This window comes from Nomascus leucogenys, chromosome 3, assembly GCF_006542625.1.
Source record: "Nomascus leucogenys isolate Asia chromosome 3, Asia_NLE_v1, whole genome shotgun sequence".
NCBI classification, from domain to species: Eukaryota; Metazoa; Chordata; class Mammalia; order Primates; family Hylobatidae; genus Nomascus; species Nomascus leucogenys.
In genome coordinates, this window is record NC_044383.1 from 133,370,154 (window position 1) to 133,394,077 (window position 23,924).

At 33.0% G+C, this 23,924-nt stretch overlaps 1 protein-coding gene across 3 annotated transcripts in view; it reads left to right on the forward strand.

Moving 5' to 3' along the window:
• STXBP5 (syntaxin binding protein 5) overlaps positions 1 to 23,924 on the forward strand; it is a 184,727-nt gene that overhangs the window by 136,303 nt on the left and 24,500 nt on the right. For 2 of the 3 annotated variants that reach the window (XR_004029379.1, XM_003255849.4), the window contains exons 20-23: positions 15,314 to 15,364; positions 18,100 to 18,339; positions 21,393 to 21,762; positions 22,059 to 22,224. Coding sequence is in view for 2 of the 3 variants with exons in the window: in XM_003255849.4 (XP_003255897.1) it covers positions 15,314 to 15,364; positions 18,100 to 18,339; positions 21,393 to 21,762; positions 22,059 to 22,224 (827 nt within the window). In the remaining variant the exon portion in view is untranslated. Of the gene's footprint in view, positions 1 to 1,184; positions 1,245 to 1,342; positions 1,391 to 15,313; positions 15,365 to 18,099; positions 18,340 to 21,392; positions 21,763 to 22,058; positions 22,225 to 23,924 lie in introns of all 3 variants that reach the window. The other variant, XM_003255850.4, reaches the window with a different exon arrangement.

Sequence of the window (23,924 nt, forward strand, 5' to 3'; positions counted from 1 at the left end):
ATTGGGAAGTATTATATGTGGTGTCAAATTTTGACCTGATTCATTAAGATTCAGTGGTTTTACTGGGATATTTTTAAAGCAGAGAAAGAAAACCTTTTTATGTACTTCCAATTACATTCTAGGTATTTGCCTCTGGCAGAAAAGCTTTATGAATTCAGCAAATACTTACTTAGAGAATTATACATGTAACACACTCCACTAATCACAAAAGAGATACAAAAATGAATCAAATGTGGGCCCTGCCTTTTGGAAGTTCATTCCAATGAGGAAGGTCATATGTGCATAAATCTAAAATAATAAGGTATTAAGTGGTTAGCATCATATAAGAAATATATAGATAAAACATTAAGGGAACTCAAAGGAGAAGAAGTGATTTATAGCTGAGGAGACTGTGAAAAATTGAATGGATGAGGTATTGAGATGTGCCTTTAAAGAATAGATGTCCAAAAGTGATCAACCAAAATACTACTTGGGATCACATTTATAATAAAAGATATATTGTAAATGAAATAAATACTATGAGAAATTAGAAATACTTTTAAGGAAAAAATTACCCAAAAAATCTTAAATATTAGGTAAGATTATGTGATAATATTGGGAGTCACAGCCAAAATAAAATTAAATATTCTTACCTCCATAAGTTTAAGTAGACATTTGAACATATCTACAAATACAAGTATTATCTTCACTATTTTAAAGATCCCTTATTGTACATTTTAAAGATTTCTATGATATGTAGTAGAATGAATATATAGTTTTAAACTGTCAGTCTAACTCTAAAATAACAAGTTTTACCAGCAAATTTATAGTACAAGATCTTGGTTCTGCTAGAGAAACCTTATTCAGTTAATACTATTAAGAATTCCAGATTTTTTCAAAGAAACAAACACTATTTATAGTTTTTTACTATATTTTCTAACATCTAATATACCAAGATTTTGCCAAATTGTTGTAGAGTTAATATTTATATATGGGTCTACCATGAAAGATACTGCACTACTTATTACTATACTGTAATAGTGTAAGAACTGTTATTTACTATATACATGGCCTCTTCTTGTGGTCACTAACATGATAACTTGTTTTGAAAGTTACGAGATTTTTATTTGTACATTTTTATTATTACAACTCAGTATTTATGACTGACCATGTACCTGTTCCTTCCATTGTCTTCATTTGTGTAGGTTCTTCATCACCACACAATTCAGATGATGAACAAAAAATGAATAATTTTATAGAAAAGGGTATAGTATCTTGATTTTAAAGTATTTTCTTTTATGTTTAATTTATTTAGTTTACTTTGAATAGATTTTGACATTTTATATCAAAATATTATTTTCAGTGAAGACCAAAAGCAGAAAGTTTTCCAAGATGGTAGCCAGTGATATAGGTAGGAAATAGAAATTTCTATTTTGTTTCTAATCCTTGCTATATGCAGTGCTAACCCAACACCAGAAAATTATCCAGTGCATTGCATTTTTGTTTAAATTTGTTGTTCCTATGCTAAAAAATAATCTCTTGGGCTGTGTCTCTTCTAAACTCATTGGGGCAATAATTATTAAAAATCAGTTCAATTGGGTTGCAGTTCTTTCTCTGACTTACAGTGTGAATTTCTCTGTTAATTTTATTTTTGCTTTACATAAAGCAGGGTTCAATTTATGCCATAAGTAACACAATTTTATACTCCCAAGTTTTGAAGCAATTGTTTCTTTATAGTTTTGTGTTTTTTCTACCTTTATTCCATCTCTCTCATATTTTCAAGACCCTGTATTTCAAGGAAATGGTTTTCTAAAAGATAGACTCTTTCAGTCTATAATCTGTACCGCCTTTGGCAAGGTTAAATAGGAATTTTCTAGGACTGCCCCTGCTCCCTCACCGCAAGTAAAAAATGCATTGCTTCTTGTGATTGATTTTTGTGAATTTATGTTAAGATGAATTACTCAGTCCAAAGTTCTCAAAGTTTAAAATTAGGGAACAAAATATATAATCAAACTTTGAGGACATAATCAAATTAGGGTTTTAAGGTCACGAAAGTTCAGATGTTCTCCAAAGATTTTTAAAGTCTTGAAAAACACTTTTAGAAAAAGAGGATAAATTTGATCTTTGATTTAAATTCCAAATTTTTATCATAGTCATTTTATTATTTCCTCCCAAAACCTCTAGCACATATTCTTTGAATTCAGTCAAATTAGAGTAATTTCTAGATTATCTAAAACTGATAATGTTTTAGATATGCTTAAATTTTCAAAAATTCTTAGAAGTAACATCCATGTTGTCTGTATTTTGTAAATTGAACCCTGTTTAGTCATATTAACGGTGGCTGACTGTTAGCCCCTTGTCATTTTTTAAATAAGATGGTTTATTCTTGGGCAAAGGGCTCTTCATTTATGGAGAATCAATTATTTATCTTTGTATTTGTGGGGTTTTAGTGACTCTTTTGGTAATAGTTAAATCACTGTAATTATGTACTAGCACTATGGCACGATAGTCTTTAACCAATTTCATTTATTGTGTATTCTATCTTAATAGTACATTATAGGTTCTTTTGTTGTCATATTATGCAAAAAGAAAAGATTTTCCTACTTACATTTTACTAAACTTTTAGAATTAAATTACCTAGGGATTTCACCTTGCATGAAAGGGACTTTGTACATAATTAAATTTTTAAAAACAATTTTTCTGTCTTATATTTTGTGCTGGGGTTCTATTTATTAAATGTACTGACTACCTTCCCATTTTTTCTGTGTTTTAAATAGAATATGTAACATGGAATACTTGAGCTTGACTATTTGAAAGACTACATTAGAAAATTTATCAGTGTTGATGTTATTGGAAGGATAGTTCTTTGATGACATTCTTTCTTTATTTTTTTCTTATTGGTGAGTTTTACTTTTTGTCATGCCAGTTTCTGTAGTTATATATTTTGGGGAAGGCATGTTATGTTAACTTCATTCAGCTTTTGAAAATTTTGGTAGTACAGTTATGCATAATTATTTTTAAACCTCAGGAAGCATTGTTATATCCTTTGGCTTTGTTTGGAACCTTTCAGTGTGTTTTTTTTTAATCACAAGATTTGGGTATGTAGAAGGAAAGTTCGTGTCACAATTTTTTTCTTCTTTCAAAGGGAGACTGCCCCATTTTAGACTGTAAAGTTTTTGCATTTGAAAAACTAACACATTAGTTTAACTCCCTACATTAGTATTTAGTTTTGTTACAAGAATTAGCATAAAATATGCTATTGAAAAACATAAAATGTCAATGAAACATTGGAAAAAAACTCATAGATCTTCTGAGGACCTCTCTGTCAAGACTGGTATTTTGTGCATGAAGCTGTGGTGTCAAAAGTATTAGGACTTCTTGAGCATTCTGAACTCACCTTATCATCCGATCTGGTACCTGCTATGAAGTATCCTGAACCTCATGAACTTACCACCTCTTCTTCCTCAATATACAAGCATTTATAGCTTCAACTTATAAGTAGTTATACAGTGGCTGGGAAAACATAAGAATTAGTACTTCCGGGGTTACACTAGTAAAAGAGCCACCTTTGTGTGGAAGGTGAGTAAATAGCTTTGTCCTGAAAGTTTGCCCCTGAGTTTTACCTGTTCTTTGAGAGTAACTGCTGCTGGTGTCAGTTTGTGTGTGTGGGTGTGTGTGGGTGTGTTGTGGGTGGGTGGTACAGGATGGCAGTCAATTTAATGGTTAACCCAAGCATGGGAAATCAACCACCCTACCTTTTTTTTTTAACTGCCTGACAGTACAGCTGAGATAGCTGAGACTATAATGATAGGCTTTTTGAATGTATTTAGCCTTTATCTTATAATTTTTCTGGCATGTGCCAGCTTTTTATAAATAATTTTTCTCAATCCACACGATAATCCCAGTGGGTTAGTTACTACCGTTTCCCTGTTTTACAGATAAGGAAACTGAATATAAGTAATGTATTTGTTGGTACACAGCTAATAAATGAGAGCAGGATTTACACTCCACAGTCTGTCCTCTTAAACACTGTGCTGTGTTATCTCTTAATACAATTTACAGAAAACTAAAGGATTCAAAAGCAAATTCATGGTGTGATTAATAACCAGATAATTTGGTTATGGCCCTGTTCTATCTACACAATAATCTGGAAAAAAAAGATTAAGTTCTGTGTTAGAGCTAGATCATGGATGCCATCTTAGTACCCATCACTCAAGTATAATATAGTGTCTAGAAGTCTACCTTCCTCAAAGACTAGACTCAAAGGAAGGATAACTACAGCAAACTCTGGAGTACCCCAGCCCATCTACCCAAAGCGTAACTTCTTAGTTTATTTCCTGATTGAAAACTAAATCAGATGAATAATCCTAACAATGACCTTGATCTTGCATAAGAAGAGCAACCTATAAAAAAATAGCTTTAGTCTTGTGAGTTTGAAAGCAAAAACATAGCAGAATATAAAGTAATTGCAGCATCCACAAAGAAAGCTTCATGCATGTAGTATGTATGCATATGGTAATTTGTTTTGCCTGTGGATACGTTATAAATTTTTGTTAGTAAAATCTTGATTACCAACATTTTCAAAATCCATAGTTTTTCCTGTACTGCTATAAATCACTTAGAAAATAAGATAGGTTATCAATTTTTTATTTACTCGTTATTTGTTTTACACAAATTTGAAAGTATAGTTTTGCAAAGCTTTTTGTTATTTTTAATTCATATAAAATAGTCCTACAATGCATATCTTTGTTAACAATATATTAATCAAATTTTTCATGATATCCTTATGAATAAAATACAGCCTACATGCTAGCATTGTTTGATAAATTTGAAACTACATGATTAAACTTTTCTAAAGATTATTCTGTTTTATTATGGTTTTGTTTCATGCTAAAAGTAGATTTCTAGCTGGAACCCATAGTCTGTGACCTGGCCTATACCCAGTTTTATTACTAATTTTCTTATAGAAGGAATGATTACTAAATTCCTTCTGGTTACATGAAGTTGTGAGGAGAAAATAATACTAAGGATAAAAAATAATGACTCAAAATTATGGTTACTTAAACGAGTGCTTTGCCAAAAACAAGTAGAAATAATAGCTTCATTTATTGGGCACCTCCTAAATTCTAGACACTATACCAGGTATTTTTTATGTGGTATTTATTAATAGAGGGAAAATTATATTTCCAAGGTAACTTTTATCTCTCTAATTCTGAGTTAGCATAGTTATTTAGATAAGGGTTAACTTAGCAAAAACTGGAATAATTTTTGAATTCAGTTTAAATGACAATAATGTTCGTTCAAGTGCTGTTTTTATTAGTTCTCTTACACATGAATCTCAGTGATTCCTTTCTTAAAGTGTTCCAACATAACTAAAATCTTCTCTTTGTTGTTTTATTCTACATCACTAACTCATTAACTCACACAATTTTAAAGCAGTTCTAACACCTTTATTTTTCAAGAAAAGAAATTGAATGTCAGAGATGTTAAGTGACACATCCAAAGTAATGCCCCATGGTAATGACTTAGGACTGGAATCCAGGCTTCTTGAGTCTTGTTTTACTATGTATAGCATGTTTCACACTTCATACTCAACTATCCACTTTTTCTTTCTTATGTGATTGCTTTTTCTTGTGTGTCTTCTCAATTCTTTTGTATCTACAAGTTAAAAAATAAATTCACAAAGGTTCATTTACATTTGTTGCCATATGAATGAAAAAGTGTGTATTAAGTTGTATTTTAAGTTACCAAATTATTTTATTCATTGTAAAACTCAAAATAGTGCTGGTATTTCTACTTTACATTCCCCAGTATTCACCCTGAAACGTGGCTATTGAATTTGTAGAATTTAGCTTTTATATTCAATCCACAAGATGGCTATTGAAAGAAGAGACGCTCAGTTTGAAAGGGATGATGAGTAGTGTACAGTGGTACCATTTTTACAGGTGATTTTAATATTTTCTATTTTGAAAGAAAATTATTTCTTGCCCTTAATTGGTCAAGAACTAAATTTTATAGGCAGATACTTCAAAATTATTATGTGAGTCTGAGTACTAACAAATTTTTTCTTTTTTAGAATGAATAAAAATTGGAAAGTATTGGCATATTGTATATTTAAATTTAAATTTTACTTTTGAACGTGTTTTCTGTCAAATTTCTTAATAAAATGTGCTAGAAAGTCTGTGTTTCATATTCCTGTACTTACTGTATGTGTACTTATCCCTCTGTTGAACTGTCTTTTTTTACATTAAAAGGATATGCAATGACCTTTCTAGAAATAACCTGTAGTTTGCTTCCTAGCATAAAGAAAAGTAGTCTGAGTTAGTTACATTGCTGAAATAAACCTTTGTCAACTATTATTTGAACAAAACTATAAATGTGGCAATTTATGTTCTGTCGTTACTTATTTTATTAGTTTGTTAGAACAGCCACCACAAAATACCACAGACTGGGAGGCTTAAACAATTCGGAAGGTTAGAAGTCCAAGATCAAGGTGTCAGTGGGTTTGATTTCTTCTGATGCCTCTCTCCTTGGCTTGCAGACAGCTGCATTCTCATTGTATCCCCACATGGGTTTCTGTGCAGAGCACAACCCTGGTATCTGTGTAGCCACATTTCTTCTTATAAGAACCAATCAAATTGGATTAGAGCCTAGCCTAAGGGCATCATTTTAACTTAATCACTTCTTTAAAGGCCCTGTCTCCAGATACAGTAGAGGAACTGGGGCTTAGGGCTTCTATATATGAATTTTGCAAGGATACAATTCATTCCATAACAATTACTGTGTTAGATTTATGTAATACCTTGTATTCTGTACAGAATTCTCTTTGAGATGTTGCAAAGAGTTTAATTATGATGTTATTTAGACATTAAGTTTTATGAATGCTTGGAAAGCAGATGGGTCAGAAAAAAAATTGAAGACAAAAGCTCTGGGAGTTCAAGAATGAAAAGAACTTGGTATAGTCAAGTCTTTACTAGATAAGTACTGATATCTCTTTAAAGATTTACCTCTATTCCAGGTAATAGATATAGATTCTATGGGTATTTCCAGAAGTCATCTTTTTGATTGACAGGTCTGTATTTAATTTGCCCTCTTTTTCACTTTATTTCTTTTCATTTGTGAAGAAATTCATCGTTCTATAGAAGTACAATTCCAATGACAGTTTTGGTTCATTTGTTCATTGCAATTATTTATTCATTGTGTTTATTAAACACAAATTAAATGCTGGAAACAGACATATATAGAGTGTTTACAAGATAAATTCTGTTTCTGAACTCCTGGGATGTTTTAGCATGGGAGATAGACATTGGTAGTATTAGTTCTAATGGCTACTAAAATACGTATGATACGTGACAAGAGAGTTTCTACTTCGTGGTTCCACTTTTCCTCTTGGATTCCTTGCCATATCCTGCAAACTGAGTTTTAATCCCTTTACTATCTCAGTTGTTTTATTTAACACAAATACATTCCAACATTATCCCTTTCAAGACAGTAGTGTTGGATCTCTGCCTGTGGTGACAAAAGTAATATTGTCATTTTATTCTAATTGTTGAAACTCTCAGTATAAACAAAAATCAACTTGCTTTTATGACAGCTTCATCAGTCATAATTCTTTTTACCTTTTACCTTTATGTTATTTTTTACTATAAATTTCAGATTCTAAAAAGTGAAGTTATAGTTCTGTTTTTCTTTCAAGAACGCTTGTTTAGAAAAAAGATGTGGACACAGTGGGTAGAAAAACTAAAGGGAAATTACAAAACATCTGTTTAATTTGCTTCTCTTGGACATCATACATCTTTTCTTGGTATTGAAATTTGCATTGCAGACATAATTATTGTGATCAGGTATAGAACTTCATTATTCCTCCTAAACAAATGCAGCTCTTTATGTTTATACAACCAGACAATTTGATGTCCTTATTCAGGTTTATAAGAAGAGAGCAATGACCCACCTTAACAACCTGCCTACACTCTCTGAGACTAGTTTTCCTCAGACTGAAGAAACCTTCTGTCAGGGGCAAGGGTTGAAGAATACACAGTGGAAGAAGAAAACAGAAACAATGTGTCTTTCAATAACTCATCCAGATTGCATGCTTTCAGTTTGAAGGTCACAGTAAAAGATGAGTAACTTCAAGACATGAACAGAAGTTTCTTGATAAGTACAGTGAAACGAGCTAGCTGGGTAAATGAGTTTCATAAGTGATTCTGGGACTCCTGGGAATTAGAAATATGAACATCATAAAATTGTTGGACAGAGTCTACAACCCCATCATCACAAAGTTATACCAGTGTACGGGGTACAAGCCAGGAGGACCGACTGACTAGAGGCTCTCCAGAGATGGGTCTACTTCTTGTGGTCTTGCCATCAAGGAGGTTGACTAAACAGACCTGAAGCGAGTATATTCCCCAGAAGTCACAAAAATTGAAAGATACATGGCCAGGCGCAGTGGCTCATGCCTGTAATCCTAGCACTTTAGGAGGCCAAGGTGGGTGGATCACTTGAGGTCGAGAGTTTGAGACCAGCCTGGCCAACATGGTGAACCCCATCCCTAATAAAAGTACAAAAAAATTAGCCGGGCATGGTGGCGGGCACCTGTAATCCCAGCTACTGAGGAGGCTGAGGCAGGAGAATTGCTTGAACCCAGGAGGCGACGGTTGCAGTGAGCCGAGATTGCACCACTTCACTCCAGTGTGGGTGACAGGGTGAGTCTCCTCAAAAAAAAAAAAAAAAAAAAAAATGCAAACTTTTAGCCGGAAGTTCAACTTTAGGCCTTAGGTTTGGGACTTAGCTGCCCACTAAAAACAACTATAAAAATTGGTCAAAAGATACAAGCTTGGTATTTCCAGGCATTGAACAACAGGCTTTCCAGGACTGTCATCCTTGAGAAAATGGAGATACGTGAGGTGAGCCCCACGTTTCTCCCACCTTTCTGCTCAGCTTTCTGCGACAGAGCACGTTCCCGTTGCAGCACAAGTGGAGCTGCGATATCAGAAGCTAAGGAGGCAGAGAGTGGAATTCTGGGTTGCTGGCATGACTGGAATATTTGCTAGAGAGGAGGAGCTGCTCCAAGAAGTCCTAGAAGTCTCTGGAGATTCAAGCTAGGTCCTGAGAACTGTATATTTTAAATGCTTGTATTGGAACTGTTTTAAACCAATGATCTCAAGTCTTAAGTTAGAAAAAGAAGGGCAAATTAAACGCCAAGTTAATAGAAGGAATAAAATAGCAAAAAGTAGGTATCAGTGAAATAATACATAAATAATAGAGGTAAAGAGTTTTCAAGGATGAAGGTGAACACTTTTCAAGTATGAAGAGACAATAGGCAGACATTTCTACCATGAAAGAAGCCAAGGAATACAGCAGTCGTGTTTAAAAACTACCTCATGATGAAAGTTCCACAATTAAGTACTACAGCAAAATAACCCAAGAGATGGAAAGCCATGGTAGGAAGATTGATGTTGATCTTTAAATCCATTTAAACTTAAAAGCTACACTAAACCTTTGTGCAAATTGTGATTATAATATACAATATAAGTTTTAAAACTTATAAATATGAAAATAATATAACTAATAAAAATCAAGAAGAAGGAATGTTTGATCTTAAAAGGAAAAGAGGGCTACTTTCCTGATCTTTCATAGCTGAGAGCCAATATTTACTGTCTAATAGTTATAGAAATATTTCAACCTCTGAATGTTTTTTACAATGTATTTTCCTATCCTTAGAGCTTTTAAGAAAAGATATATCTTGTAATAAAAAAAAGTTCGAAATATAGTAGTTCCTTTAGTTTCACTTTAGTTAGATGTAAGGAAAAGCAAATGTTTATTGTATTTAAGCATATAGTATCACAGGTTTCTGCAAATATTTATTAGTGGCTATCTGTATACAAAGAAAGGTATCAGATGGATGTTCAATTAATTTAATGATTATTTCTGGTTAGCAGGATGTTGGCTGATTTTTTTAATGTGTACTTTTCTGTATTATTTGAATTCTTTATAATAAGATTGAATTATTTTTACAAAAACAGTTTAAAATTTTAGTTTAAATGTTAGTAATGACATTATATCTGGTTAACAGTTGCTCTCTGAGGTTTTCCCAGCTTTACACTAAAGTACCTATGAAATCAAAGAAAAACATGGACATTCAGTTTCAGCAGGAATTAGGTAAGGATACGTGATCACAACCCAAGTCAACATTGCCACTCAAGACAAAGCCTTGGTAGATGCTGCACAGTTCTCCTGCCTGCCACTTACAAGCATTTAGATAGATGCCTCTTCATGCAAGGGAAAGAAACCCGTTACAGACATCCTAGGATTTAAATCCTTTCCCTCCCTTCCTCCCTCTCCCTCACCTCCCTCCTCCTACTCCCTGCCCCCACCCTGTGAAAGGCATGCGTGCAAAATAGACAAGGTTCAGAGGTAGATAGGCGATAACTAGTTAACATTCAGATATCTCAGCTGCACTCAATACAGTAACAAAATGGACCAACTTCTCAAGTTTTGAGGGGATATAGTTGTGAGCAAAACTTTGACATTTTACCAAAGTTATGTATGTTTTTCTTTGTTTTCATCTAAACAGTTTTTGTAGTGTTATACTTAATATACCTTTGAAAAAATACTAAAGGCACACTTCAGAGCTCCTTGGGAGTTGGGAGAGTAGTACTGGCATTAATTTCCTCCTATAAAACTCTATCCTAAGGAAATCCAAAATGTATGCAAAGATTTATGTACAACATTTTTATTCCTGTGTACACTGAAAAATTGGAAAATGCCTAACTGATTCATAAGTGTTCATATAAATATGCAACCATTAAAATATACTGACAGTTAATGACATTAAGAAATGCTTGTTTTAATAGTGAAAAGTGGCAGGATACAGATTTCTTTACGTAGTTGACCTCAACTACGTAAAGAAAAGTGGATTTTTAAAAGTGATAGGAAATGTGCAAAAATGTTGCTTCTGACTATGGCCATTAATAGTGACCTTTTTTTCTGTTTCTTTATTCTTTATTGTCCAAATTTGCTATGAAAACACATAATTCAAAATAACTCAAAGATAAAAAAGCATGTATAACATAAGATACAGTAAGATAATATAATCTGATAAGGCCCTCTGAATCTGTTAATTAAGAGGATATGTGTTTACATTCATTCTGTGCATTGAGAAAAAAATAGCTTTAAAATATTTTCAGGAAGAAGCTAAAAAACATTATCCTGAGTTTCAGACACCTTACACAAGAATTGATACTGTGATTTCATCAGTATGTTGTTGTAGAACAGGCAAAACTGATCATCTGTGCTTAAAAAGCATTAGAGCCATGGTTATTCCTGGAAATGGGACAGGGATTGATTAGGAAGAAGCATGCATGTCCTTTTTGGGGTGAATGGTAATGTTCTTTATCTTGCTTGTTCTAACAGTTTGAGTTACAGAGATGTATATGTTGTCAAAACTCAGTGAATATACCTTTAAAATTTCTGCATTTGTGTGTAAGTTTTACATCAAAAGAAAATATACTGTTAACCAAAAAAGAAATGTTTGGGGAACATCTTGTTTTGTGAAAATGTACAAAGTCTCTTGCTGGTTTTATCTCCACATCCCATGGTCTTAGATAAGTGTTCCGGACTGAGATAGGGTATAAATCCCATGTACTCCAGTTAACACCTTGTGCCTACCTCTGTGAGTAGTACATACTACATTTTGGAGTTGTTTCATCTAACGTGAGCTCCTGGGAGGCCAGAAGTATATCCCTGCCCTCTGGCACATTACAGGCATATGCCCAGTAGATATTTAATAAATGAATATTCACACCTCCACATGTAACAGGTTTTTCTGTACTCATGGAAGGCCTTAACTCTGTATTTTTAAATATTACTTGATAGCTAGAATTAACACAAATAACAAAAGTTAATCTTCTAATGTTGTCATTTCGAGTTCTGCATTCAAGGAGATTGCTTAAAATTTTATCCAAATATAATAGCAATATGGCTTAAATATCTGTCAAAGTTGGTGTCCAGGTTGTGGATATCCACTTGCAAAGTGTTTCGGGAGAAAATAATAAATTGACTATATTAAAATTTATATGACATTTATAGTAAAATGACTCTATTCAAAAATCTTCCCAGTCATTTTGTGTGTGATTTTAACCTCTCAATAAAAATGTTGAAACTAGACTGAGAATTATTTGGAAAGCTGGTTAGTTATATTTAGTATTTTTTACATAATAAGGAAATTAAAAATAGTACTAGAAAAAAACTTTATGGGAGAAGTTAACTTAAATTTTTAAGAATACTTGAGGTTATATAAAAATTTTTTAGTAGAAATCCTAAGGAAAATCAAAAGCATGCACCTAGAAAATTCAGAAGGAAATTTTCTGCTGGTATATTTTTTGGCAGCAATGTATGTATAGATGGTGAATGAAAGCGTAAATATGTTAAATAAACATTTCTAATTGATTAAAATATGTATTTAATATTTAATGTATTCAGAGATGAATTTGTTACTTTTATAAATCACTGAAGTTATTACTCTTCTTTGTTTAGCCATATATATTGAGTTTAGTTTTTGAAATGAACTTAAAAGGTTGAGCTTATTATAGTGGCGCATTGCATTCTATACTTTTGTCCTAAATTTTTTTTATGATTTTGTTTTAGTTACTTAGAATTTTGCCATAGAATTAGAATGAAGGAACATTAGGTTATTTGCAAATATAGTAATAGCTCATCTGTATAGTGTTTTACATTTTATAAAAAGTTTATATCTCACCTTATTAACAATAAATAATAGCATTTATTAAATCATACTATGTGCCAGGTATTATGCCCAGTTTTTGCTTATGTCGTCTTACATAATCCTCACAACTATCTATCCTCATATTACAAATGATGAAACTTGAAGTTTAGAGAGGCAAAGTGATTACTAAGGTTACACATGTAGTAGTTAGTTAAAGTGGATTTGAACCTAGGTTTGAGTTGATTCCAAACCCAGTCCTAACCACTATACTTATTCTTCCACGCTTATTGAGGCTTGTTCACAAAATGTTTTTGGTGGGCCTAATTATATAGACGTACTGGGATTAATAGTTTTGTCTTGGTTACTGCCATGAAGTTGCTTAGTGTCTAAGGACCTTGCTACTCAAAAGTGTGGTCCACAGACCAGCAGCATCAGCAGCTCCTGGGAGCTCGTTGGAAATGTCTCTTAAGCCCTAGTCCCAGAGGACAGAATCAGGGTGTGGATTTTAACAAGATCTCTATGTGACTGGTGTGCACATTCAAGTTTGAGAAGCAAAGGATTTAAAATAACTTGATCAAATCAGAGTAGTGATGTCTAGAGAGGCGGCGTCCATATTATATGATTCTGAAAGAGTTACCTTTAGACTGTGCCAAATTTATTTTCTACATCTGATATCATGCACATTGTATAGATATTACTTAACAGTCTAGGTATATTGCACCTATGATATTTGATGAAAATCTCTGGATTTTTCAATGTTTAATGTTGCCTTTTGGAGGACTGTTTTAGAGATACAGTATTTTCTAATTTTAAGCGTATTGGATTTCAAGCACAAGAACAACCATGTATGTGACATCAACTAACTACAGATGTTATTTGGCCATTTTAGTTTTGTATTGCATTTTCTTTTTTAACTGAAATTTTTTACATCGGTGAAAATGAGGTGACTGTTTTATAAATTTAACCCATTCTTGTTTGCTAAAGGATACTAATTAAGTTAATGAAGCTGAGAAGTGAAAATTTGATGTCCCTTCCAACCCCCATTCCTTCCCAGTCTGCCTAATGCCTCTTTCCTAACACTGGATTTGTCATTTTTTTAGATGTGGAAGTCATGTACTATGACTGGATTTCTCTTTGTTTACATGGCGCCCTTATGGACTAGCAGGGTCTGTGCTTTAAATATCTCCTAACAGTCCAAAATTTAACCTAATATATTCATTCCTGTATTAACAAACAAATGCTTTTTGAAAATTTCACATAGGAAGCACTTTTCTTTTACGCATGCACTACCACTAACATGATAGATATAGTTGAACAACCCCTAACTTTAAATCACTTTCTAGATTAAGACAATAACTGATTTTGAGGATGGAAAGTGGATTCCAGTAAGTTTATACATTCATTCTTTTTCCAAGATTACAGAAAAATGCCTGTGGTTTGCATCTTATGTAAATACCACAGTTTTAGATTATGCATGATCTTACTTTGTTTTTCACTAAAATGTAAATAGAAGAGTTAACTTATATCAAGGAGTGGTTGAGTCAGATATTGTATAATGTAATCAAATACTTAAATTTGATTAGATATAAGTTTGGCCTATAAGCTAGAAATTAATTTAAAAAGTAATGAACCCAGCCAGGCATGGTGGCTCACTCCTGTAATCCCAACACTTCGGGAGGCCGAAGCGGGTGGATCACTTGAGGTCAGGAGTGAAACCCCATCTCCACTAAGAATACAAAAATTAGCTGGCAGTGGTGGCTTGCACCTGTAATCCCAACTACTCAGGAGGCTGAGGCTGGAGAATCCCTTGACCCTGAGAGGCGGAGGCTGCAGTGAGCTGAGATCACACCACTGCATTTCAGCCTGGCAACAGAGTGAGAATTTGCCTCAATTTAAAAAAAAAAAAAAAAAAAAAAAAAACCCAATAGCTATGAAGATTATGAGCTGGAAAGATTTTATATCACATACCCAAACTTAGTCTCAGGCCTCTATTCTCCTTATCTGCAACACCTTTCTTCTGAGAAGTTACTTTTTCTCACTCAGAAAAGCTTAACCCTTTCCTGTGAGCCTAAGAAATAATTAAAAGTTAGAATTTAAAAGGCTTCCTTAAAGTAAAAATTTTAAGTACAAAAAGATATTACATCAAGTAAGTAAAAACTTTTAAAAAGTTGGCCAGGTATGGTGGCTCACGCCTGTAATCCCAGCACTTTGGGAGGCCAAGGCAGGAGTTTGAGACCAGCCTGGGTAACATAGTGAGACCCCATCTCTACAAACATCCAACATAGCCAAGCACAGTGGTTACATGCCTGTAGTTGCAGCTACTTGGGAGGCTGAGGTGGGAGGATCCCTTGAGCCCAGATGATTGAGGCTGTGGTAAGCCTTGATCGCACCACTGCACTCAGCCTGGGCAACAGAGTGAGACCCTGTCTCAAAAAATTAGAAAATAAAAAGTTGAAAAGATTTACTTTCCACTCCTAATATTACTCATCTTTTATTTATCTCAGCATCTAGATTTAGTAATAAAAGTATTCACTTCTATCTTGAAAATCAGTTGATATTAGTATGAATCAAATATTCTTCAGAATTTTAAAAATGTCTTTTATTTTTCAGCAAAGATGTCAAGGAAGTTAAGCTTACCTACTGACCTAAAGCCTGATTTAGGTAAGTAAAATAAATATTCAAAATAATTTGACTCCCTATAATGGGAAGACAGGGAAATCAGAAGATTTATAATTACTGTAAGATAGTCATTGGAAAGCAAGTTTAAAATGACTAAGATGCTTAAGGTTTAAATATTCTTTGGAATAGTCTTTAGAATGCCATCTGTAAATTTAAAATGACAATTATAATACAAATTCAAGCAAACCAAAAGAATATATTTTCTTAGCCCTCTCATACTTTGTCTAAACAGAACTTAGCATAAGACTGAATTTGTGCAATTTTAGATTAATTTTTATTAAAAGTGGTTATATCCCATTTAACCATGTGAAAACCTATTTTGAACTCTATAAAATTATTTTTATACTAACGAAATATTTAAAATTTAAAATAGATTAACTCTTTTCTATATTACAGTGAATCATAGCAAGAATCATCGTTATTAACTTTTTGATTATAATAAGTTGGGAAATATTTCTTCCACAGCACTTTCTGTGCAATTCATTTATTATGAAAGCAGGATGAATATATTCACACACTCATTTTGCTTTATATCTAACCCACAAACAGCACCTTGATATCATATAGGGACAAATGACATTTCAACAAAGATAAAAGTAGAATTTCATGTAATACATATAAAACATAGTATCTTTCTAAACTCATTTTTTATTTAAGAAATTTCTGTTGCCTTTAACTAAATAGGTATGATTGTGGAAGGCTGATTTCACCCACCTCTTATCTTAGAGATAACTAGGTTTTCTCCCTTGCATTAGCCCACACCCCTCACCACTGTTTATTCTCTAGATTTCTTGACTATGTTTCGTATGCATCATACAAACTTAGGTGTTGGTCCATTTAAACATACTAATTTTAGCATTTCCAAATCATTATCTTCAGTTATGCTGATAGCATATGATTTTGAGTGTCATTTGCTATATATTCCACTGTCATTTGTAGAAAGTTTCATTCGTAGGAAAAACAACTTAGTAGAACCCTGTAATATCACTAGTATAAGGGAACAAGAGTTAATCATACAATATAGGATAGTAGACATTTTGAGGTCATAGTTTTCTCCACCAAAGAAAACAGATATAATTTGAAACCAAATATATCTGAGGCATACAGTGTGCATTTTTCCCCTATAGCAGAATCCAGAGTTTTAATCAGACTCTCAGAGGCCCAGGATTTCAATAGCATTAAATATTACTAGTTAAAGTGGCTTTGTATATTTTAGTTTCTTAAAAATCTGGGTACATGTAAATGTACTTTTAAAATTATAAAAATACCATAGCAAATTATTTTTAAAGCATACTCACATTTACAAATCATGTAAGTAATTTAATTAAACTATGTACTCCATGCTTTTATAGATTATTCAGTTTATGGTTTAGCTAGCATGCCCATGTATGCCCTAAGCCAATTATAACTTTGACTATTGTATACCTGTAACATTCCTGTGTTGCCTAAGTAATGTCCCTCAAGTCATTTTGTTGTTGAACTGTTACTTGGTGGAGATTCTTGGCTGCTAATTATTTTACATTGGTCAAGGAGGCAATGGGGAATAACTCCAACTATATTGATAGGTTCAAACTGCCAGATGTTGGTAAAGCACTGAGGCCAATGAGCTGTTGTGCAGCTCCAGAAGCTTCTGTGCATAGAATTCATTTTTGCTTATGGGGAAATTGCGCAGCACTGTACTTTGACTATAGCTTCACCATCCTGGATTCTGTAACCCAGAAGTCAGAAACCATGGGTGATTTTGTTACACTTCTGATTGTCACATTTCAAATGTCAGCCATAGGAGGCAAACATCAGAACCATTATATACTTTGATATGAATTAGTTTGTTACCCTGATTTTTACCTGAACAGATTCATCTCTTTTCATTATGTTTTGATTTGGGAATATAAAAGTTTGTTGAATAAGGCTCTCTGTGGGGAGGAGAAAGTGATATGTACAAGTAGAATGTTGTAAGTATGCAGACAGTAGCATGACAACAGTGATTTTATGGCATGATTGTATCAGGTACAGCTGGATGGAAGCATTAATGACAAATTTTATCTGAGTTTAGATCAGCTAAAAAGATCACATAGTCAAGCACATTTCTGACATCTAAACTAGAACTTTAATTCTCAATAATAACCATAGCATTCCAGCTGTATGATAATGGTGATATGGCTGTCTGGAGTTGCCTAACAGAAAGTTTTAGACTTGGAGATAGACACAAATTCTGACTCTACCATATACTAGCCAAAAACTTAACTTCTAAAGCCTGCTGTTGACTGAAAGCCTTACCAGTAACATAAACAGTAGATTAACACGTATTTTGTATGTTAAATGTGTTATATACCATATTCATGTAATAAAGTAGGTTAGAGAAAAGAATGTTATTAAGAAAATCGTAAGGAAGAGAAAATGTATTTACTATTCCTTAAGTGGAAGTGGATCATCCCAAAGGTTGTTTTTCCATAGAGTAGACTGAAGAGAAAGAGAAAGAGGGAGGGGTTGGTCTTGCTATCTCAGGGGTAGCAGAGGTAGAGGAAAATCCGTGTATAAGTGGACTTGTGTGGTTCAAACCCATGTTATTCAAGGATCAACTAAAATGAAGTTAAAATTAAATATGCTGTAGGTTTTGTCTTCTTGCAGATTAACTATTTAACCAAATTTATATTAAAAAAACACAAATAACTTATTTTATAACTTCAGCAGTCTCACAACATTTTTAACCATTTCAGATGTAAAGGATAACTCCTTTAGCCGATCACGGAGTTCAAGTGTAACGAGCATTGACAAAGAATCCCGAGAAGCGATCTCCGCTCTTCATTTCTGTGAAACATTTACTCGAAAGACGGACTCGTCCCCTTCCCCTTGTCTATGGGTTGGAACAACGCTAGGAACAGTGCTTATCATTGCACTGAACCTTCCCCCAGGCGGAGAACAAAGACTTCTTCAGCCAGTAATTGTGTCTCCAAGTGGTATGTATTGCTGCCGCACTTAGAGTTACATTACAGGTGTAATTTACTATGATAGAAGCCTTTGTTTTTCATTCTTGAATTGATCTAAAAATTCTAAAATGTAAAGTAAATGGGGACAGTGACGGCCTTATGTTTTAATGAAAGAATACATAGAGCAAGATGTCAGGATGTTGTTTGTTTATACAGCCATTCAAGTTTTGCCATTTTTTTTTAAACTTTGGGATCCTGTGTAAAATAATTACTATGTAAGAAATTTTTTTTAAAAAAAAGGTTACAATAATACATTCCTAATACCTCAAGCAAAAGAATGCTATAAATTTAGTAGAAAAACAGAAAAGTGCATTTTTAAACATTCTGCACATGGTTATTTTTCATCTCCAAGTGTGAAACCTGAGATTATTTTTCTACTTTGAAGTGTTAGGAAAAGGTGACCTGAGAGCAAATTTTAAAAGATAGCACTAGACTTCGTATTTTGAAAATGAGGTTGGATTTTGTCAAATGTTTGTGGAGTCTGTTAGGTCAGGAGGTAACTGAGAATTCTGATTTCTTTTACTACTCATTTATGCTCATCCAGATAGACACAACCATGATTTTGCTTGTGAATCTATCTCTTGTTTGTGCTGACTTTTACAGTTTTTGGAATTTAGAAGTTAAACTACATTTATGATTATATTTCTGAGCCATCTTTACATTAAATATTCAGTTTGATTTATTCATTTTGCTCTATAAGTGCTTGAGTGTATACTGCACATCAAGTTGTTAAAGAAAACAGGTTACATAACAATATTCTTACTAATCTCAGTTTTTATTAATAAATATGTGTATAGGAATAAAATAAACTGGAAAGTTGAAAATCAAAATGTTAACAGGAGTTATCACTTGTAAGTAGGATTTGGGGTCATTTTTATTTTCATTTTTTTACTGATTTGTAGTTTCTAAATTTTCTACAGTAAACATACACCAATTTGTAATAAGAAAAAAAGTTTCCAATAAATGAAAATGACTGAGCGGGATTAAATATAGATAATTTACTGTTAACTACACAAAAAGTATTTAATATACTTTCCAACTTGCAATAAATCAAATTAGCTGTAAAGTGAATACAAAAATAACTTTCATATGTAAGAAAGAAACTTAGTTTCTTAATGATGGAATCTTTGAGGTTTGTTTTTAATAACATGCCTATTTAAAAATATATCAGTGACACTCATGTCATCTGTATTGGATCCCTGAGAAGAAAGAGATGTTATCAAGCTGATGAGTTTCTGTGCTTCAGAGCCTAAAGTGGTCTACTTTGTCTGCTGTTATTTTTTCTTTTCTTCAAGAGGAAGATTCAACAGTTAACCACTACTCTACTGGGAAACATGCTAAAGTCCCATCAACTATGGGACAAGCATACATTTAATGGTTATTTTAGGCCAGTTTTTTTAAAAATCCACATACTGGAACAATATATGTGCTATAAACAGTTCCCAAATTAGCATGGATAATTCAGCTGACCTCATCAAAACTTTAAAGGTGGAAGGACTCTTTGGGTGGACCAGAATAAAAAATAAGAGATCTTGAAAGAAAAGCTAGCTTTATAATATGTTTTGAGATAATAATTAAAACTATACGATTATAACTGTCTTGTGTTTCGAAGTTTTCTACTAAGCTGCTTAAAATAGTGAAATTACCTGCTCACCAAACTTGGATGTAGAGTAGGGTTACTAGATTTAGCAAATAAAAATATAGGATGCCCAGTCAAATTTTACTTGATATAACAAATACTTTAATATAAGTGTGTCGCATTGGACAGATATGTAGCATTTGGGACATACTTACACTAAAAAGTATTCATTGTTTATCTGAAATTCAAATGGAAATATGTGCTCTATTGTATTCTGCATCCTTACTATTGATAAAACATAAATGCAAAGAGGAAAGGAAAGAATATTTTTTCTTCTAAAATGTTTTGAGAAAACATCAGGAACTCTTTTTCTTAGAAATAAAAGAAAATAATATGTGGAAAAAATACTGCAAGCTATAAAACCTTATATAAATTTAAAACAAAATATGAAAAATCTTTGAGAACTGAATGCTAACTCAGTTATCTACCCTCCCTTCCATTCTATTAATGTTATCACTTAGTTTACTCAGAAGTGAGCATAAAGCATATTTGTACATTATCAAGGATATAGGGGGAAAGGGTACCATTAATTGAAGCAAGTCAAAAAATGTAACCCCTACATTAAGATGATAAACTGATCAAAATAATGCCTTAAGTATATCTGACAGTTGTTGTAAATCATTTAAGAGGAATTATGATTTTAGAGGTAATGGTTAGAAATGTGTGGATTTTTTTTCATTGTTCATCTAGATCAGTACTGTCTATTAGAGATGCAATGCAAAGCCACATAAATAATTTTAAATGTTCTAGTAGTCACATTAAAAAAGTAAAAAGCAGGTGAAATTAATTTTAATAACATTTTATTTAGCCCACTGTGTCCCAAATATTATCATTTTGGCATGTAATTATTAAAAGTGATTGAGGCATTTTACATTGAACTTTTTGGAGTGCTAAAGTCTTCAGATGGGGCATGTGCTTGAGTCTCACCATGCACTGCAGTTGTTCACACACTTTGGACACGGCGCATTCCCAGTGCTCTGCAGCCACATCTGGTCCCACACTGACTGCTCCAGGTGCTGTCCACTTGCTCTCCTGCTGACTGGTAGTGCACTTACTGGGTATAAGAGAAAACAGTTCCAGATACTCCAGCATGTCGTTTGTTTATTCATTTAAAGATCAGATATGTGTTTGCAAAATGTATCATATGTAATTAAATTGTGAGTGATCATTACTGGCATTTATCTATTTGGAGCATGTAAATTGACATCTTTTTCCAGACTCATAAATACCATGCTTAAAGTCTGAATCCTGTCAATGAGCCAGTGTTCAGTTCAATATGCGTTCAGCATATATTTGAGTATCTACTGTATGTCAAAGTTAGAATAAATGTGTTTACTCTGTTGATTAAAATATTTCAGTTATTTACTAGACTTCTATATTTTAGGTACTATATTGAGGTTAAAAGGTGCAATCTTGAGAATGGCATTTCTGGATACCACAGGCTGCTTAATACCACCTGCGTATGAACCGTGGAGAGAGTACAATGTTCCTGAAGAAAAAGATGAAAAGGAGAAATTGAAAAAACGGCGGCCTGTCTCAGTATCCCCCTCTTCTTCTCAGGAAATTAGTGAAAACCAGTATGCAGTGATATGTTCTGAAAAGCAAGCAAAAGTAATCTCACTGCCAACCCAGAACTGTGCTTATAAGCAAAATATTACAGAGACCTCGTTTGTGCTTCGTGGAGATATTGTGGCATTGAGTAACAGTATCTGCCTTGCTTGTTTCTGTGCCAATGGACATATAATGACTTTTAGGTAAGAGTTAGATATGTTTTAAAACACAGATATAGCAGTTCCTCCCTCAAGGTATACTACAGAATTGTTTAAAAGAAATGCATTTTTTGTGTGTATAGTCTTATACTCTGAGAATTTATTTTTATTCTGTTAATAGTGAACAAGTATATGAGGAGTATAAACCATTTTTTATCTCCCACTCAAGTATACAAACTAAATCATAAGATTTATAAGGTCTCTGCCGTTTTTAACAATGATAGTGTGTTCAAGACTAAAACCTACCTTATTATTAACAAGTTTTTAATTTTTTTCTCAAGTTTGCCAAGTTTAAGACCTCTGTTGGATGTGTATTACTTGCCCCTTACCAATATGCGGATAGCCAGAACGTTCTGCTTTACCAACAATGGACAAGCATTATACCTGGTTTCACCTACAGAAATCCAGAGACTTACTTATAGTCAAGAGACCTGTGAAAATCTTCAGGTAATTAATAAAAATATTACTGTAATTTCTTCAGAGGTAAAGTATTCTCTGGGGGCCCGTATACTGTCTGCGCCTTATTCTCATGGAAGTATACAAGTGAGCCTGCTTGGGAAAATACAGACTGTTGAATTAGACTTTCAGAGCACATGCTTTGAGACTCCCATGATTAAAAGTATCTTCTTCAGACATCTGCTATAAGCAACTTCATCTTACTAATCTATATCTGTCTTTCCAGTGATGGCAGAGAAATATGAACTGGTGCATACATTTTATACCTACTCTCTACATAGAATAGATATCTATTATACACACACACAGTCCTTTTTAAAGAAGTGTGTTAATGTGAAAATAAATGAGTCTATTTTGGGGCAAATTTTGTAATCTCAACTCCTATTCACAAGGATATTTACACAGAAGAAAAGAATGTTATTTGGTAGTTTTCCTCTAGTATTTTGGTTCATCTGTTTTTGAGAGACTATATACAAATTCTTTATATACAGAAATGTGTCCTTTTTTAAGTATTTGACTGCTGTATGTGCTTCTGTGTGTATTCGAAATGATCAGTTTAGCTTTACCTTCCAAAGTAAAAGTGCTCTGGAAATATTGAGCTAAAATATTGATTGATATTTGATATTTAGAGGACAGTACTATCTAGAGGAACTTTATAATGAAAGTTTTTGCAATTATTTAGCCCTGTTTTACAAATTTGCAAATTTGAATTTGTGGCTTATTATTTTTAGAACATGAGCTTTAGAGTCAAGAAGGCTGAATTCAAATCCATCTTGCTAACTATACAATTATGTAATCAGACAAGTTACTCAATGACTCTAAGCATCATCTTTAAAATTAGCATAGAAGTGGTATCTCAGAGGATATGATATGGATTAAAGGAGACTGTGCATGTAATGTGTTTAGCACAGTGCCCCTGGTAGAGAGGGTGCTTAACAAACATCAGATGATGTTGTCCTCATTGTGTTATTATTTCAGTAAGCTATACTATACTGGAAACCTAGTCCTGAGTAGTATTGTAAACTTTAAGAGTAAAACAAAATTACATATCTGACATTAGATTTAAATTCCCATTTATGTTTGGGTGAAAGTTATTTTTCAAAGATTCCTAAGTTTCTGAAGTAAAATTTTGTTTTCTGTTGGAAGGATAAACCTTAAAATTTTCCTTTTAGCATTTCCTTTCACTAGCAAAATGTTATGTTAAGAAATAATATAGACAATTGAATATTAATTCATTTCCATCTGAAATGTCTTAATTCAACTACTTGAAAATCTAAACTTCATCACTTTTCTGGGATCAATTTATTCTATCCTTTAGTTGGTGTTTTCTTTAATTATTCTTAAGTTAATAGCAGCCATAGTTTACTTATGTTTAAATGAAATAGTCTTTTAGTAGTAAACTATCTGCTATGTGCCTTCATCATACAGAGATAAACAAAAAATGGACTATCTTAAAGGAATTTGTGACAAAATGTTTTCTTTGGGCAATATTGACATGTTATTTACCTTTGTATTTTTAGTACCCAGAAATAATGCCTTGGTAAAAATCCGTTGAAGACTATGATGAACTTGATAAACACTATACCTTGGTTCCCTGAGTACCCTTTTACATTGTGCATTCCTTTAACTTTAGCCCAAAATAAAGAAAATGCCTACAAATATTTATGGAGTTTCCAGCCAAGATGGAATAA